We start from the raw sequence: 20,459 nt of genomic DNA on the forward strand, positions 1-20,459 counted from the left end.
AATTATTTTCTGTCTTTCCTAACAGTGGGCAAAACAACCCCCAAAAGATTAGCATTCATAGGATCTTTATATATAGACTTGCTCTCTAACCCTTCTTTTATTACATCCCCATTTATATTGTAGTTGTTTGCTGTCCTTGCTCTTGTTATTTTTTGCTGTTTAATTACTTGAACTATATTTTATTGCAGCACAGTTTTGATTGTGTTGAAGTGTGTCTTATCTTATTCGATTCACCTCATGGTGAGGTCATCATTAATTAACCTATTGTGAATGAGGTGAAAGATGAGATGCAGGGACAAGCTCTTACTGTATGAGCCACCGAGACCTTTCCTTCACACAAAAAGACAATGAATAGATAAAGGAATTAAATAAAACATATACTTTCTTATGATTGGGATTTCCTCATATCTCCTTGAAGGCAAAAGAAGACACTAAAACATGAGGAATTCGTGGCAGGACTTTCCAGACCCTCGAGGCAAAAATGGCCATAAAATTCTTGTGAAGAAAATGACACTGTAAAAGCAGCCCTAGCAAAGAGGACAGAAATCAGCAAGAGCAGCCGTGTCTATACCATCAAAGTAATTTATTTCACATTGAAAGGAAAGCTGTTCTCCTGTTGAGCAACAGATTGAAGCAAAAATGTCTAAAAAAAAAAGAAGAAGAAAAAAAGAACTACATGGTGAGAGAGTTTAATTTTCTTTGCCAGCGAAGGGTTGAATAGATGATAGAAGGTCAGCAAGCATATGTTCCTATCATTCAAACAGGAGAGTGCTGGGTGGGAATATAGAAGGGAGGCAGACAGAAGCCAGACGAGGACATAAGGTAGCAGTTAGGAAGGTGAAATAGGTGATGAAAGAATGACTTAAAAGGTCAACCATATTGCTAATTGTCACCTACCTCTTGTAGTATCTGTAAACAGTCCTAAACAATCCTCCAACCAGTTGTTTGTGGTGAAAACAACATTGAAAAATGCTAATTCAAACTACTCAAGACCTTTGTTGTCCCCATAAACCATGTTGTCCCCATTCGCAGTGAGGTCAGTAGTTATGCACATTTGTGAACAGTTTTCATTAGAAATAGTCCCTACAGAAAAAAAACCCGAAAGTATAGTACCTACAAAAACCTTTCCAAAATCATTCATGAGATTGAGAATGAAAGGCCATTCTTGACCCTGGGAATAGTAGTTTTTCGAAATAAAATTGAGGTTCAAATACCAACAGTGGCAAAGCCCATGTTTAGACAGAGACAGTGTTAGCATCTACAACCTTTATAAAACAACTGCCTGCTATCACATGACCAAAACTGACTTTTTCAAGGAATAACATTTTAAGTACCCTAAACAGTTTGAATTGAAATATTTGAATTATGTTTAGACACTGTCTCAATTGTTTTTACCCTTGTAATGTTATTTGATTTGCTTAATCAATTCCTCCCAGAAAGGTTGTATTGTAGGATGAGATACCTGCAGTTTATTTCATTGAGAATTAAGAGTGCAGCTGTAAGAAAACAGGTCTAGAAAGCAAATAAACCTTGAACCTAGTGAAGATATTCCTGCCATGTTTTGTCTCTCTTCCACCTCTTTGCCAATATGTACTATGAGAACCATTACTATGACAACTGAACAAACTCCACCTGCTGATGAAGGCTGTGACTTGCAATTGATGGCCCTGGAAAAAAGCTAGATAGTCAAAAAGGTATCTGGCACCTTTATCGTTAGGTGCCTTCAGAATACATATGGTCAGTACACATTACACAGATGATTTATATTTGCATTTTTTTGATCTACTTCTTCTGTGGTCAAGGTTTTGTTAAATGTAAGCAACTAAAACTACTTGGTTATGGGTAGAGAAAGATTGAGATCAAAGTTGAAAGAAACTGATGCTGAATGTTGATAGAGGAAATAATTGAAAACTGGTGTCCAGTGCTTTAACCATGTGCTGACTTTACATTATTGTCACAACCACAAGGGGTTGCTCTTCAGACGAAATTGAACATTTATCGGATTTGATTCATGTTTGACCAAATGACTAAAGCTGCTGTCTTTCTAGTGAAGATAGTCTCTCACAGTCTCCCAGCTACAATTGTCTAACTCCTGGGTCTGTATTATAAGTCTATACAAAGCCTTTACATGTGCCCAACAGCTGTGTCTCTATTGTTAGTCATGTCTATCTCATAGGTCTTGTGATATCTAACCCTAACCCGTTTTTCTCTGATCCTGTAAGTAACTGCTTCACTCGAGGAGTTGGGGACAGTAGCCTTAGCATATTGAGTACTGTGTGTGTGGTTAGGTAGTGTGTATATGTGTGTGTAAGAGAGGCAAGAGATGAGATGGATACAGTATTAAGGGGTAATTCCTGCTTTCGAGAGCGTAAATCCCCTTTTATCTCAGCATCATCACCACAGGCTTCTACCACAGTGCCACCTTCTGCTCTTTCACTCTCATTCAGAGGCTGCTGTCTTTCACTTAAGCCTCTGCTCACTCACCTCCCAGCAGTTGTGTGTGTGTGTGTGTGTGTGTGTGTGTGTGTGTGTGTGTGTGTGTGTGTGTGAAGGCAAGGGAGCCGGCATCTCTTGCATGTTTCCCCACTGTACATGTGTCTGTCCATGGTCTGTCCATTTCCATTTATTCCCCAATAAATCCAAGCAGCTGGTCACTGACTGGAACACTGCTTTCTGCCGCTTCCCGTGTTGCACAGATAACTGACACACACACACACACACACACACACACACACACACACACACACACACACTGTTCATCACAACTATTCACTGATGCTGTCCAAGTAAGCCACACAGGCAATCAGTGGTGCAACCCCAAAAACCACTGGTCAAAGACATGAGTACAATTGATCCTTCAAGTGCAGGAGAGCAGATTGTTCATGTGTGTAGCACTTTTGCCTCGGTTTTCTTTTCAGTTGTGAGATTTAAGCATCCCGCAGTGTTAGTGCTATTTTAGAAAATGTCAGTATCATTGAATTTTAGTGTTTTTTTGGTGTCAAATGTTTTTTTGGATGTGTTATATTGACACTTTTTTGCCCATTTATTGGTATACAGTAGGGATGCTCCGATCAGCATTTTTGGGGGCCGATCCGATCACCGATCACAGGAATCATAAATCTGCCGATACCGATCACAGAATGGATGGGAGAATAATAATAATAATAATCCTCAATGTCCTGTATTTACAATCTAGCCTTTTGCACCACTTAAAGTGGTAAAACCATTTATACTAAAATAAATAATAAATACAATCAAGATCTTTATTTACCACAATCAACTTATTATTATCAACTTATTTACTTGCCTTACTCCCCAAGTGAGGCAAAAAAGGCTTCAAGATTATTTTAAACAAAAAGAAGCATGCAGTTTGCTGCCACTGCATCGCTTAATAGTCCTTAATTGTTTAATTGTCGTTGTTGGTTACAACCTCTTGGAATTTCGGAGTCGCATGTCTTGCAAACAGCGAGTTTTACATCTTTTTCGGAAACTCTGAAAAAATTCCAGACTGGAGAACTTGCTGCCAGCCCTATGTGTGTTATATTATCTAAATAGTGCTGCTGTTCCAGTTCTGGCCGATGTACTGTTAGTCTTGGAGTGCACATGTTGATTATTTGTGTGTACAATCATGCATGGGTGTTTGTTTCCATCCTCTTTCTGGCAGAAGGGTTGTTAGTGTTGGAGTGCATGTATCTGTGTGTGTGCGTGCGTGCGTGCAATTGTGCATTGCTGTTTGTGCTCACTCTCCAGCAGCAGGCATCTGTGAAGACCGAGCTTTATGTACATCCAATGGTTCTGCAAGGTAGGCTTCTTTTTGAAATGTTTCCATTACATCAAATGAGTTGGAATAGAGGGAGAGAATGGGCGCATGAGAGGGAGAGAGACAAAAGGGAAGACAAAGAGAGAGAGCGAGAGAGATGTAATCTGTCTCCAATCGATTGGCTGCACCTCTGACCACTCTTGGGATCCCACTATCATTTGTTTCCATCTGTCTGCCTCCTTTCATTTTTTTTCTCTCTCTCCTTTTAATTCCTTTTCTCCTTATTTTTCTGTTTTAATTCCCATTCAATTAAGGCCGGCTATATTGGCTGGCCATTGGTTAATTGCTGAGGGACCCTCAATGGAGATCACCAGACCTTAACGAGAGACACGTTCAACCTCACAGTACTTGGACTGTGCTGTGTGTATGTGTGAGTTTGTCTATATATATCAGTCTTTTTTCCTTATTTACACAGTGTACACTATGAATATTGATGTGAGTCCCTACCTTACAGTTCAGTTTGGAGGACTGGGGGTTAACTATTGTGTGTTCTTGTGAAGGGTTAGGTACAAGATACAAATATATATTGTAATCCTGCATATTTATTCCTTGTGTTTGAATTCATCCACATATTTTCAGTAGTCAAATACAGGCCAGTTTGGTTACTTGAATTAGCCCAATCAGCCAAACAGGTCCAAAAGGGCATGGCAGGGGCAGTGAGACAAGGTGTGTCCTCATGACACATGCAGCTAACAGCAACCTCTTAGCAACAATCCTGAAATACACTAGAAAGCACTGCTAACATCCCAGCAATTAGCCTTTTTCATTGCTACATTGTGAAATGATCACAGCAAACAGATGTAGTACAGGTGTACTATGGCTCTGTTCTATTTTAGTAGTCTAGTTTCCCAGTGAGCCATGACAGGGGACACTAGCAAGCTCACCATAAGGACACTGAACCTGAAGCAGCTGAATGGAATTCATTAATTTTCTTATTTACACTTTTCTTATGGTTAAAATGTTTTCGTGAAATCAAGCTATCAAGTAAACACATTAGAAACACTTATGTCACCTTACCTATTATTTAGCCTCCTTGCTACACAACAGTTAGCAACAAATTAGCTAACAAACAATGGTAGTTAATTTTTAGCCTACCAACCATACCACATAAGAAAGGCCTATATAATCTTACCAACTATTTAGCCTCCATGGTACACAACAGTTAGCAATGTTTCAACAGGTAGCAACACATTAGCTAACACACAATGGTAGTCCAACCTGCCAGCCATAACACTTAAGACACTCTTATATCACCATACTGACTATATAGCGTCCGTGCTACATACCCTTTAGCACGGTCTCAATGGATAGCAAAACATTAGCTAACATGCATTGGTAGTTAATTTTTAGCCTTCATACTATAACTCTTAAGAAACGCCTATATCACCTTACCAACTATTTAGCGTCAGAGCTGCACACGCATTAGCAATGTGTCAACAAGTAGCAACACATTAGTTAACACACAATAGTAGTTCATGTGCAGCTACTGGCCACCAACCAGCAAGTAACACGATATTCCTGGTGAATTCATTCAATAAGCACACCAAAGTAAGGTCAGTAATCACCTAGTATTTAATGTAGTCTTCTTTATGTTCTACCATAGTAAATATGAAGGTATATACCATAGTAAATTCCTGCCAATACATGTCAACTTTTTAGCTTCCTTCTTCAATTACAACTTATTGCACTTCTGTTCTTTTTGTTTATCTGTGTAAATACCTGTTTTCCTCATGTTCCCATGTGTGTGTGAGCATGTCCACCTCTCTCACCTCTTCAACCCTTTTTTTCCATTGATTAATTCACTGAGCACACCCTGTTCCCATCAGGCCTTGGAGCTTTGGCTCTGACTTTATCTGAGAGGTCTGTCTGTTGACCACACAATTACCAGACTAGTCCATCACTACCTTGAAGGCGTGTTGCAAGCCCCTGTTTAACCTGGCAAGGTTGACTGATTGTACACATCTACAGATGTACACAGACACACTTTTGTTCTTTATGCGACATGTTCATGAATTACCTCACATTAACACCTGGAAGCTAACCATTGATCTTGTCATGGGATTTAAAGCATCTTGTAGCAAGCTTCTTTTATCCAGTTTACACTCCATTAGTGTCTGTTCAGTGTGTTGATAGAATGAGTGCAGGGACTGTGGACAGTGTCATAGTCATTTTGTTCTTGTCGCCTGTAAGTGTTAACGTTTTATTTGCGGTTGATTATTGTGTTCTGAAAGGCCTTAATGACAATAAAATAAGTCAGCCTTCACGCAGACTGAGATGTAGTTTAGATATTTGATGGTGAACATATGCTTCTGTGAAATACAAGGATTTGCTCCCATTTAGCCTCAAGAGGATTATTCCAGCCTAACATCACTGGAAATATTGGTGTTGGATGGGGTTGAGGTCAGGGCTCTGTGCAGGTCAGGGTCAGGGTCAGGGTGAGGGTTAGGGGTTAGGTCAAGTTTTTCCACATCAGACTAGGAAAAAACATTTGTTTACAAATCTATTGATCCAGCAGATGACTGTATGCTGGATCATTTCCCTCAAAAAGGAACTAAAGGTCTAACCCAAACCATAAAGTACACAAACATAATAATAGTATCCACATTGGTCATATATGTAATACTACAGCTGGTGCTTTTTTTTAGTTATGTTTCTAGTTATGTTTTGTGAGTGATTTACCATTCAGCATCTCTCTCTCTCTCTGACTTTCTCTCTCAAATTTAAATTCAAATAAGCTTTCTTGTCATGACAGATAAGACATATTTTTACTAACATTGACAGATGATTACAATTCAATATACAATATGCAAATATCAACTAATATATTAAATACAATATAGTAAAAGGCTATTCCTCTTTCTCTCACTCACTCACACATGCAAATACACTCACACATCCATCTAAAACCAATTAATGGCGTTGAAAACTCATAGCTCAAGACTGTAACTTCAGCAAGTCAACTGTGCCTCTTCCCTTAATTTTATATCACAAGCAATTCTTTATTTCCCTCTCTCTGTTCCTCTGTTTCTCTCTCCCACTCAGAACAAATGCCAAAAGTGTAACAAATTTCCATGGCAATTACATTGCGAGGCAAAGCAGAACAACTCGAAATGGCTTTATAGAAAGGACTCCCAGGCCCTTTAATTACACCGCTATTGATTGCTGTGTGCAGGTCTCCCACATTCACTTACTGCTTTTTTCTTCTCAACTCTTGCATTTTTAGTAGCCTGCAGAGAACGTTGCTGAGAACGCTTCTGAATTTACACTCGGATTATATATCAGCTCTTTTCATTAGGTGGCACTTTTGGTTCGAACGTGCGGGTCCAAGAGTGATAAAATCGTCTTTCTTTATTGCGAGATGTGATTCATTTCTCATGGCAACAGGTGGTGTTTCAAAGCTGTTTACATCACTGTGATATGAATAATACGCAATATGTGAGGGTGCTACTTAACAGCTGTGCATCAAGTCGAATTCAAAATAAATATGTCATTGACTTTTTCACATCTTTAGCACCTTTTTAAATAGGTTATCCATACGTATACAGTATGTTTGTTTCCATGTCTAAGGATGACGGTCATGCTATCATAACAACGCTTTATAATTCACTAAAATGTGTCAGTTATTGTTACAAACAGCGGCTCCGCGTTGATCTTATTACAGCAATAAAAATGAGTCTTTGTCTTTGCCTTCCATAAAATTCTACCTGCGTACCTCCTGACTGTACCTGTGTAATATACCAGTGCTGTGCCACGCTTTCTGCAGCTGTAATGAATGGACAACATAGAGATATGGTTTTGGTGCTACATTAAACTGATTTGGATCTACAGCCTGTTGTTGGAAAAACTGTTTTTTTTTTTAAATGATTGTTCAGTGTTTTATAAGGGAGGGGAGATAGGGGTCAAAGGTGGAGGACTTCTCTGAATGTGTGCTGGAGCAGTTTAGATTATCAAGTACATTTAAAAAAAAAAAAAAAAAAGAAGGAGGGATAGGGGTCACCAGGAGAAAAACACTGGCCATTTTCTCAAACACTTGAGACAACCTGTGTTTACAATCACCTGACAAGAGCCTCTCATGATTGTGTGATAATTATTTAGAACTATAGACGTATAATGACACAAGCACAAAGGTGGACTCAAGGGTGGTGAAGTGTCTGACTGTCTTATTTTACCACACCCAATAACACCCTCAATGATACAAGCTGTCATCAGAGGTTCTTCAGTCACCATCATATGGGTCATTAGGAAGGCCATCATGAAATAACTCTTTTACTGCTCATGTTTGGAGGACTTGTTGAAGAAAGTCAGACTCATTGGTGATGTCTCTTAGAGCTGACAGAGGTTAAGTGTCTTGTTTAAAGACAGAGACTGAATGGACATGCAAAGGGATGGCCTCTTTAACCAGCCAGATGCTGTGGGAGTCACTATTGGACACATCACAATGCACCTGGTACATTCAGTGACATTACATCATTGATTCCACTGATATCTACTGTTTGAGTGACATTATTCAAAGAGCAGCAGGTAGACAAATCATCCAACAGCGTCCTGAGTGGGGCTAAAGAAATATCTGCTTTAACATTTCATTTCATTTATTCATTTAGCTCGTGAAAATCAGACACACAGTCCCTTTAAATATTTTCATCAACTGGCAAAAACTTAACTCAGAGTCACCTCTTACCTGTAGAGGCGGCCCTATCTGTAAACCCATTCATCACAAGGGAAATTACTCTATGACAAATCTCTCTCTCGCTCCTCTCCGCGCCTACGTCTGCAGATTGAATACACAAACCGGCCACATGTTCCATCCCTGCTCTTTAGCCAAAGTCATTTGTGCCAATGTCAAAAGTGATAAATGGGTTATGTGGCGCCTATGAGAGAAAGCAGTGAATTTTTATAATGTATTAAACAGGAGCGAGAGGGCAGGCGGGCAGGGAGGGAGGAAGGGAGGGAGGACGGGAGCCGAGCTAGAAAAGTGGGCTGTCATGCTGTAGTGCTGCGCTGCAGGCAGGGGACCTCTGTCACACACAGTTTGAGCCCCTGCTTCACATCTTTACTGGCACCTCGTCTGTATTTCCCTCAGATATCCAGCCATCAGCCCCCCTAGAGTTCACAGCCGTCCAGCAAGGCAGTGGAGCTGGCAGACACAATATCCTGCGACTGCTCTGTCAAACGCTTCGTGTGGCACTCTGCATGTGTTTGAGTGTGGCCTTATTTTTGCTGTCTTTGTGAGAGCCGGATGGAATTTCAGACCGTCACATAAAGGATATTGTGTGATCATTTCTTTTTAAAGTTAATACAAAAGGAGGAGTTTCTCACCAGAATGCAGTGTGTGGAGCCTCAAGGGCTTACAAGAAATGTGTAGAATGTATTTTCTTCCTCATAAAACATTTTTTCCTGAATTATTTGAAAGCATGAGAGAGATGTCACCTACCATAGTTTGCATGCATTGGATATTTGCATTCAAAAAGAATGTGTATGCACATATTCTTCAATAAAACATTCAATACAAACAAAACGGGGATCTGCTCAACAAAACATTGCTCCTACTAGTGGTCAAAATACTGCAGGGTTTGTTCATTTGGACAGCTTTTCTTGGAAATTATACTAGAGTTTTTTCTCATTAGGCTACCTTGGAAACTCAGAAAAAATGAAATTGCTGTGTGCAGTGTATCAAAGGACATTTGGCATCCTATTGAAATGCTTAGTCTTGGAAGGAAGTGGATATGGATAGGCCTTTTGTGTGGTTGTTGTTTGTACAACTGAACTGAAGGTTAACCCAGTGTCCATTATACAGACCAACCAATTAGTCCTCATTCCTCAAGTGTTTTCTCTTGTGAAAAGGAAACATAGTGTTCTCAATAAAGCATAAACCCCAACGTCTTCACAGTGGAAGAGATGGTCCCAGATGTTGCTAGTTTATACCATGACAAACTGTATACAATATAGTAATGTTATCTTTAAAATATTGTCTTTTTTACTAATCCCCAATTACCATAATCTCATTTGTTGTAGATTTTAACCGTTTTAGTCAACTAGCTGTTGTGTGTAACCAAATGTCATCTTCTGAATGTACCTCAAATGAAAATCATTGTATTATATATCATTGTATATACTCTCATACATAATGTCTGCTTATACTGTAAGCAGACATTATGTATGAGAGTGGATGTACAGGCAGGAGGAGAGAGACCTCAATGAGTTGCTCTTTCAAGAAGATCTAAGTAACATGATTATTATTCAAAGCCACCCCTCACCCAACCTTTGTTCTCTAACTAGGTAAGAGTGATGCAGAGAAATCACACACACACACACACACACACACACACACACACACACACACACACAGTAGGTACAGTTTGATCAGAACAGATAGAAATACAAATGGAGCTGGTAATTATTTTAATGTCACTTTAACTGACTAACTCCACTAACTGCTTAGCAAGTATACTGCAGCTACTTTTGTTTTCACAGATGGTGAAGCATCAGTTTGGTCACCCTCTATTCTAAATTTGCTTTTTTCCTTAAATAACACACCTGAAAATCTGAACAGTAGCATAATTCCCAGAACTTGTTTTTCCTGGGTTTCTCTCGTATTTTCACCCCTCTCTCATCATGCTCCCGCTTTGTTGTTTCTCCTGGTAAACTCCTGTAATTTGCATGGCCCTCAACCTTTACTATGAATAATCGTCATATACATGAATCCATAAGTTTTGTATGTTTGTCTGATTTTGCCCAAGTTACCAGGTCCTTTACAAAACACATATACAACATACAGTTTCAATTCATCTCTCATGTGTGCACAGCTGTTCTCTGCACAGGCAGTCTTTCCTCCTGCCTCTGCTGCTGATGTGACACACTGCCTACAGGTACCACTGGTAGAGGTACAGGGACTGAGACTGGTTTGTCTGAGCCAGCAGCTAAGTTTACACTAATGTGCCAAATTTGAAGATATGTGGCAGACTCTGATAAACAGTTAGGCTACATACAGACAGCTTTTGTGTTATTAGCTTAACCAGTTTGCTGTGGTTGTGTTCAACATACCAGTGATGGATGGGACATTACAGACAAAGCATAAAATATCACTTTCTTACATTGTTATGCTTGCTGAACAGGTGGTTGAAACCTAAATGTTGGCAGGTGTGATAATTCCTGCTGAATATATCCATGCTCCCCAGAGGATGCACTCCTCACACTTTGATGACTTTGTGACCTCTGCTTTTGTATGAAGCTCAGTTTTAAAACACAGCTGTGACATTTTCTGAGCAGATTTTTACTCTATATTTAATTGAACCTCCCTGGCTTCCCCTCTACACCACATTTAGACCTTAATTTCAACAGATTCCACTTTTTTCTTTAAGGTGGTATTACATTTGAATGCTGTATGTGTGTGCGTCTCATTGCAGTGCTACTTTTATAACCATTGCTGGGGTATTTTCTTCTGTGTTAGTACAGATTTGTATTGAAAAATCATTGTGTATCACTGTCACTGGATTAAAATGAAGTGAAACAAAGCATGCACACAGACCACTTATGATGAATGGTTTCTTCTTAGAAATGAACTGTGTGTGTCTTTATACTTGTTGAACATGTGCTTTAATATTTGCTCATTTCTATTTTAAATCAACATAAAGAAACATTAATATTAAACATATCTGCAATATGTTCACTGCCAACACAAACTCTTCATTTTCAGTGTATCTGTAGAATGCTTCAATATTTTTTCTTTTTTTTCCCAACACCATTCTTATGACTAATCTCTGCAGGAACAAAGTGTCAGGGTTAACATATGCTTGCCATAGAAATATTGAACAATCTATTGGTCAACGTGTCTTATAGAATGGATGATTCTGCCTGCTGATTGTTCTGGCAGCTTGTTTTATTCTCTAGGTCTGTCTATGAATGATGTTTGTTTTTTAGCATGAGCAATTACACACCATGTATGATTTTGAAATTGCTCACCAGCCACTCCTCTGATTTCACTTTGTTTGCCTCCCAGTTGTTGTATGCTTCAATATATGCAGCAGCTCAGTAACTTGTAAACTTTATTTCCCCAACAGCTTGTCAGACATAGCCTGTGAGCCATGCTGTGTCTCTTTTACATCCTCTCTCTGGGTGTTTGTTAACACAGTGAGTGTTCAGTATACTGCCATGTTATCACACTGGGGATAAATTCAGACTCCGTGTCAATCAGCATATTGCATTCTGATGTTAGAATAGCCATGGCTGCTCAATGTTAGGATCATGTTTGGAATCACTTTTGAATTTCGCAAAGGTTTGTTTATTTTTTGTTTATGACTGTAGCTCACCTTCATTTTTTCTCTTTTTGTTTTCTCCTAGAACGCAAAAAGATAACTCTGACTGTCGGGAGCCAGGTGTCCTACAAGAAAATCTACAATGTCGTTGGATACCTGAAAGGAAAAAGGAACCCAGGTTTGTTCAATCATGTTCTCTTCAAGCAGTAACAGTTTGTCTGAATGTATCATTATTTGATAGAGCAGTTAATGACATATCCAGCGTGTCCTGCAGTTTAGTTCCCTGAGAAATGCACACCACCCAGAACTGGAAAACTCAAAATAATTGATACATTTAAGTCCAGACTTGAGTATACTGAGACAACTAAAACAACTCTATAACATACTCAGTAAATAAAGCTGTCATTTCCAAAAGCTGGCTGTCTGTCATTCTTGCTCACCTATTGCAGCTGCCTGTGCCATCAGAGCAACATCTGTATGCTCCCTTCATCACTAAAATATTGTTCACTGTCTGGGTTTAGCTTGAGATAAGCAGTGGATATGTCACATAACATTAAAGGACCTGTGTGTAGGACTTAGTGACATCTAGTGGTGAGATTGCAGAGATTGCAACCAACTGAATACCCCCCTCCTCTCCTTCCATGTGTGTGGGAGAGCCTACAGTGGCTGCAAAACTTGTGAAAAAACATGAAAGCCCTTCTCTAGAGTCAGTGTTTGGCTTGTCTGTTCTGGGCTACTGTAGAAACATGGTGGTGCAACATGGTGGGTTCTGTGGAAGAGGACCCACTCCCTATGTAGATATAATGTGCTTATTCTAAAATAACAAAAACACAATGATTCTTATTTAAATAGGATTAAATCAAGCCCCTAAACACAGATTACACGCCCACTTCTGTTCTTCAGGAAATGGGCCTGTCCCGCATGAACTATGGTGACCACATCCGCCCAGTAAATTCAATTACGTCAAGATTTAACAGCAGATCGCTGCTTGACTGCTCATTTCAATGTTGGTTTTCAGGTCAAAGAACAAGAAAGACTGAATCACAAATAAAAGCTGTGAAACTCCAAAAACACAAAGCTAAATCAATTGAACTGATTTCACTATTGTTAAATCCCCATGACGGTGTAATCAGGTTTATGTCCCCACAGCATGAGGAATACCTGGACCCCCCAATATACAAATTAAAAACAAGTGTATTTGTTCAAGCAAAACCAATGCAGAGTCAGAGTTGAATAGCTTTAGATTGGAGTCTTGTTTTTATCACCTGTTGATCCCAAAAATCCTATTTCTAGCCACATTTATTATCTACTTTGGTCTCCAACTCTGTAGAAAACAAAAGATATATACAGTATATTTGTGAGAGTTGTTATTTCTTCATGAGCTAATCACTAACCTTGTCTGTTTGGCTCTTGGTGCTGGGTCGGTGGCACACAGTAAGTTTACCAGAGCTTGTTCACTGCACACAGCTGCTGCTGCAGCTGGAGAGGAGGCTGACGGAGCAGAGTTTGAAGTCCATAACGTGAATACAAAATGACGAGCTAAAAGAGCTCTGTTGTGTTGATTCATCACAACAAACAGGCATTTCACGAATACCTATCAACTGATCTCTTCTTAATCTAAAGTAATTAGTTTGAAACAATGTCTAAGATGTACATATTAAGTTTAAGTCACGTCAGCATTAAATCATCTGAATCATCAAAGAGAAGGGGGCACAATTTATTTTTTAAATGTATTCATTTTCTCTTTGTCTCTGATTGTATGAATTTTTCCCTCCTTCCTCTTCAATGTCTCCATCTTCTGTCTGTCTGCCTCCATCTGTCTCCCCTGCGTCACAGCTCTGTATCAGCTCAGGTCAGCTTCAAAAACATGATGTCCTTTTGATGTTTAAAAGGCAGCCCAGACGCTCCTTAGCTCATCTGCCCTTATCCTTTTTTTTTAAATTGTCATTCTGCAGAGGAGACCCTTAATCTTGTCCTCACCTCACCCATCGTCACTGCCATCCTTCCCCCTCCTCCTCCTCCTCCTCCTCCGCTAGTAGCAACACGTCCACTACTGTACCTGTCCTGCCCAGTCACTGGTGGAAAATTACCTTGCTGATTTACAGTGTGATATTAGGCAGCCATAATGGGCTACTAAAGCAGATAATATGGGCCACAAATCTCTGGAAGGAGCGACGCTTTAACTGCTTGTTGGCGTTTGATCATATGTCTGCTCCGCGCTCATTTATCTCCACCCGAAAAACCCAATGAATATTCATGCGTGTTCACAAAGATTTGGTAGTCATACAGCCTGCAATAATATTGGCCGTTTACAATTAATCTGCATTAGTGTATGCAGATATTGCTGAAATACAATAAATTACTTCTACTTTATTTATTTATTTATTTATTGTATATCTAACTTTATTGCTGTGTGAGCGAGGAAATAACAGTGAATCATAGAAAATGCAGATGCAGCTGTTTGCTCATATGAAGGGACAAAGTGTAACATTAACATTGTTGTTATGCTGGCACATGAATACTACACATCCAATGGTTAGGTTATCAATACCTTCATTTTCTTTTGCACAGGAATATGGCTTTAAATGTAAATATGTATACAATGTGCAAAACAGGTTCAGAATATCTGGTAGGTTGCCATGCCAATATACTGTATACACTTATTTTTCCAGAATCCTGAGCAGGATGTCAGAATCACTGAGATGTACAGTGACTCATGAAGAGATGGTAGCTGGCTTAATATATCTTAATATGATTGACTCTATAGCTGCACAAGCCTGACTAGCATTTATCACTTTTTATAAAGCACGTTTGATAAAACTCAGTGAGGAGGTGGATGAAACAATCTGAAATGCAGTAATGGTGCATGATGAGAAAATAAGTATTTTATTGATTTATTAGTATGACAGCAGTAGCTTGAATGAGGTATGTTTAGTTTGTGATCACTGAGAGTCAAGGCCTCAATGTGCTTTAAAGGAAGCTTTTGTTGGATTGATGAAAAGCATCTGAAACTCGCTTCCTCAACACCTTTCTAACCTTAGAATAGATACTTTTCAAAGCAGACATACATTGCCATTGTTAATGTCAGTGTGCCTTTCCTGCTATGGCAAATCTCTACCATGGAAAATGAAAAAGGTCGGTGTGTTTCTTTTACCTAGTGGGCATGTGACCAGATGAGAGGTGACAAAATAGGTAAATACACAAACACTTCTGAAAGTGTGCAGTAGGGCTGGGCAATATATCAATTTTATGTCTATCGTATGAGACTAGATTGAACTGACTGGCTAGTTTGGCATATTGTAATATCGTGATAAAGCATAAGAGTTGTCTTTCTGGTTTTAAAGGCGACATTAAAGTAAAATTATTACATTTTTTAAATTTACAATGGGGTGTCCATCGGCGATTGCATGCAACCCCCCCCCCCCCCCCCCCCCCCCCCCGTGCCCAAGCACGTTTGCCCCCTAAAGTCTGGATTATTTGGCTAGTGTGAGTGCAAGTGTACCCTGCTTGAGGGAAAAGAAGCCAATTTTCCAGGGAATCCCGGGAAATCGACAATTTCTTAAAAGGCAACACTAGCTGAGCCCTGGTCATTTCAAGCAACACTAAATGCAACGTGGAGACATTATATGGGTTCCCAATCTGACCATTTTTTGTGTATTATTTGGTCATTATTAAGGCAAAATAACTCAATTTATGTCCATGGACATTATAATGAATAGGCTATAGGCTTAATATTAGTTTGCATCCAGCGTACTGGACTAACCCTAACCCTAACCCTAACCCTAACCCATCTGCTGCACCACTGCTACCACAATTATGAAATGCTAAGTTTATTGTCTGTGACTGTGACCCTCATAAAAGTAATATTTTACAAATCTGCATTATATAAACTAACGAAATTCGTTAAAGTAAGTCATTTGGCGACTTCTAAGTCATTAAACTAAGTCTTACTTTTACTGGAGTAATCTACCTCTTTCGCACCTGTCATTGTACATCTTGTATTGGAAAACTTTGAATTAAAACTTACCTACTGCCTACTGAGCGAACTCTCCCGTTCTCTCCTATGAACGAGTCGGACAACAACGTGTATCAAACATGAAGCATGAAGTGAAAAAATAACAGTACGTAACAATAAAATGTTTTTGGCCCCATGAAAAAAAAAAAAACATGCATTAGCCGCACCGTAGTAGAAGCCGCAGTGTTCAAAGTGTGGGAAAAAAGTAGCGGCTTATAGTCCGGAATTTACGGTACCTTTTACCCACTTTCTCTTTTTATCCAAATTACTGATGATTATTTATCAAAAATTGCATTGTGTCAATATTTTGTGAAAGCACCAACAGTCATCCCGATGATATTGTTGTGATATTGATAGATGTTTTTGGTCAAAAATATTCGCCCAGCCCCAGTGTGCAGTTATTTACATTAGTATAATTCATTGTTTTTCACTCCTCTCTATCACAACAGGCTTAAAATGAGGCCTTTCAAAACTGGTCTAAACACCTTGGCCTTCAGTCACTTAGTATGGAGTAGTTCATTTGAAGTGTACTAAGTGCTTCATTCCATGTCATTTTGAACTTCAACTAAACATCCTCAGTGTTAGTCTCCTTTTGTTTTTATATCAAACACCGTCCTGATATCATCCTCACATCCTCCCACCTGTAAGGTCCTCTTTTTAGCTCCAGGGTAACTGTAGGAGCAGAGGAGGAAGGTGTGACACTGAAATAGGTAGAAGAGAAATAAGCTTTCTACTCAGCTTAACATCTAAAGTTGCACAAAAATGAACAATTCCTGAAAAAAAATCCAACTTGAATACTTCACAGGGAAATCAATAAAATACACATGTATTACATGTGACGTGAAGCTGTTGATTATAAAGAATGAAGAGATGTAAAACATTAGCTTAAAATTAGCTTGCCAACATCAGTTAGTTTCACTTACAAGAGCAGATTCCCCCAGTCATTGCCAATCTAAAAAACTCTGTTTAATGGGGAAAACTTTTTTTTTTCATGTGTGCCTGACTAACATATAATTGCTTTTTTTACACTTAACTTTGTGTGTATTTATTAACTTCAGTGTATATCGCCTTTAACAGGAGACTGTCTGGCCCTCGATCTCAAACTAAGAAGTGCAAATAAGCTCTGTATGTTTACATAATCCATCAAATACAAATATTATCAATGTACATTATGTCAGACACACTTCCCACACTATTTTCACCCCTCCCCCAGATTCTAAATAAACCGGTGGAATTTTCCTTTAGTTGGTTCGTGTTTGCATATGTTTGGGTCGGTCATTAATGCAGCTGAACAGCCAAATGATACACACATTGTCACCTGCCTACTTCCTATGCAAATACCCAATTACCCTGCTATTGTCTTCACACAGCAAATGATCCCACACACTCACACATACCCCACTCACTCACATACACACACTGTTCATAAGTGTTGTTCTGTGACTGAATTTTTTTAAAAAGTAGTTTGTGGTTCTGTTTTTGTTCAGACCTACAGTTAACACACATTTTTAACCAGATGGTGACAAGCAGAGATGGACTGCTACAGAGCTTCATTTCAACTTTGTTATATATCAGTTAATATCATGTCGTCTAATTAAGCTGTGATAGTGTTAATTGTAGTGTCTGATCACAGCTTGATTTTATTATGTCTTATAAAAAAATGCATGCATAATAATGATAATTATTTTTTCAGCATTGAAAGTAAAGTCAGGAAGTTGCTTCATTGAAGAAATGTTTTTATTCTAAAAAGAAAACGATCCTCTCTAGAGGGTTGCAGGGGAGATGGAGCCAATCCCAGCTGTTATTGTTTATATATTTGCTTTTTTTTAATTGTCTGAGTTGTACTCGAAATATCAGTACTTGAAGGTGAAACAGCCACTTTACATACCTCTTGTATTTGCACTACATTGGTACTGTGCAATTTACACATAGTTTCTTCAGCATTGTACTAATCAATATTATGTTACACAAATAAAGAGATTCGGAAGTGATTCTGACATTCATTTTCCATGATTTATTATAGTAAGACAGGATATGCAATATGTGAACAAAGCTGTTAATGCAGTCTTGGGGTTTTATGTCAAAAGTATACCGTTGAAGCAGATGGTTTCCAGTAGCTCAATATGGCAAATACACACAACCAAATATATGTGTCCTCTGGTTTGACCACTCAGTGTGCTTTGACTTCTGTTTGTCTGAGCTGTAATGAAGGTATCCAGTCAAGATGATGATGCATCATTTCATAGTCTGGAGCCTGGAAAAAGACACAGTTTATGTTTTCTTGATTAGTTATGTAGCTATGCAGCCAGCTAATTGAGCTAAGTTAGCTGTGTAGCAACAACCAAACAACAAACAACACTGCTTGGCTAGTGTCAGGAAATGTTGCTGAAGGTGATGTTTGTTTGTCTTACAGTTGCTATCCATGCCATGCAACGCCTCTTTTATTAACTGTTTTTACAAGCTGGAAAGCTGAAAAATTGCACTCCATTAGCAATGTGTTTCCCACATCGAACGAAAGAATGTTAGGGAAGTTGATAATCCAGCAAGACTTCACTAGTCACACAACATCTACCTCCTCTACTAATACTACTCAGTGTCTACCTTTCTTGCACTGAGCCGGTTCTCTCTCGACTGCTCATATGTGCTCCCTGGTGGTTGTAGGTATGTACTGCATTTCTGGATTCATTATTTTACCCCCTTCCAGTACCACAGTGTTGTCATGGTACTCATAGCAATTAAAACAAGTAACATATGTAGGTTTTAATTCACGCTAGATTGTTGTAATCTGCAAATCACCACTAGGTGCAACTAAATCCAATACATTGTTCCTTTAACCTTCAGTGTTTAATCCCCTCTGAACAATAAACATACCCTTAAATATATATAATCAAATTGAAATATACAGAAAATTGTACTTTCACATATGACTGATTTGAAACACTTAACAATAATGGCTGTTTATGTGATTTACCCTGGAAGCTCCTCACAATATAATATTATGTTGTCAGATACTCAGGCTAAACTAGAAGGCTTCTCAAAGCACCTTTTCTCTCTGACAAAGTCATCAGCGCTCTGTGTTGGAGTGATGAGGTTTGCTCTTTTCTTCTCTTAGCCTGCAGGAAGCTGCTTTGTGCATCCATACTCAACACTCTGTCTTTGTAGAAAATGTAAGGCAATCAAAGAAGCCTGGAGCACTCATGTTTGTATGTGTCTCTCTGTGTGAATGTGTTTCCTCAGAGAACTGTACTAAGACACTGCACTTGAATACAATTTTGGGATATTTTCATTGTGTTATAGTATTATCCATTTTCATTTTCAAAATCTCAATACACTATTCACTTTTATCCACTGTTCACATCTTCTCATTGGTCTTGATACGGTGGTCTCTATAAAGTGAATATTAAAGCCCAGATTTCTGACATCACACAGCTTCACAACATCTGGAGTCATGATTAATTCAAAGAAGGAGGAAAAAAATGCTGGCCTAAATCTTCATTTTGTCAAACCACTAGGTTTAAAAGACCTTTAAATGTGTATATTACTGTTGGTTTTCATTGTGTATCTGTATTCTAAAATACAGGAGGAAAATGGTAAGAAAAAAGTAAACAGTACATACAGTTGTCTTTTATAGGGCCCTATGATTTCTGCAATCACGGAATCGTGGACAGAATTGCAGAATGGGCCGATTAAAACAATTTATTTTTAACGCAGAATATCACGGAATTTGACATAATTTGACTGAAATGCGGTTTTCGTGTGGAAGAGGGACATACTGTATATCTGCGGGAAATGCACAGAGGGAAGTAAATCTGGGTGGCACAACAAGCCCCCTCCACACACTGAGTCCATCCCCCTTCAAAACAATTTAAGCTTCGAAAATTTGACGCTAACCCCTCAGTACAGAGCCGACCGAATTGTTGTTTTTGTAAAATAAGAGTAAAAGGTAAAACAAAAAAAAGGATTCCCAAAAATTAAAACGGAAAAAACAGAATTCACAAAAAATGAAACGGAATTTGGGAAAAAATACAACAGAATTTCACATTTTATATCTGCATTCCTTCCAAGAACAGTTGGAATCCACTTTAAAGGCTCAGGTTCAGTCCCCCCCCCCCCCCCCCCCCCCCCAAGTCTGACAATACAATTTTGCCAGTGTGCATGTGGAAATGGATCTTTGTCACTGTAACAATTTCTATTTTCCATACTGATCCTGACACTGTTCTCCCTGAACGAAACTACACTGTAACATATTGGGGCCAAACTCCACAACCCTCGTTTTCTGCAAAAATGCATTCCAAACTTCATATGAAGCTAATATGATGCTTCAGCAGTCAGAGTTATACCAAGTTGGTATTTTCTAAAGTTACAGTCCTTC

At 38.9% G+C, this 20,459-nt stretch overlaps 1 protein-coding gene across 1 annotated transcript in view; it reads left to right on the forward strand.

The window, feature by feature from the left end:
* LOC128361769 (inactive N-acetylated-alpha-linked acidic dipeptidase-like protein 2) overlaps positions 1–20,459 on the forward strand; it is a 323,766-nt gene that overhangs the window by 153,094 nt on the left and 150,213 nt on the right. The window contains exon 9 of the mRNA XM_053322323.1: positions 12,158–12,250. Coding sequence (XP_053178298.1) covers positions 12,158–12,250 — 93 coding nt within the window. The remainder of the gene's footprint in view (positions 1–12,157; positions 12,251–20,459) is intronic.

This window comes from Scomber japonicus, chromosome 7 (genome assembly GCF_027409825.1).
Source record: "Scomber japonicus isolate fScoJap1 chromosome 7, fScoJap1.pri, whole genome shotgun sequence".
NCBI classification, from domain to species: Eukaryota; Metazoa; Chordata; class Actinopteri; order Scombriformes; family Scombridae; genus Scomber; species Scomber japonicus.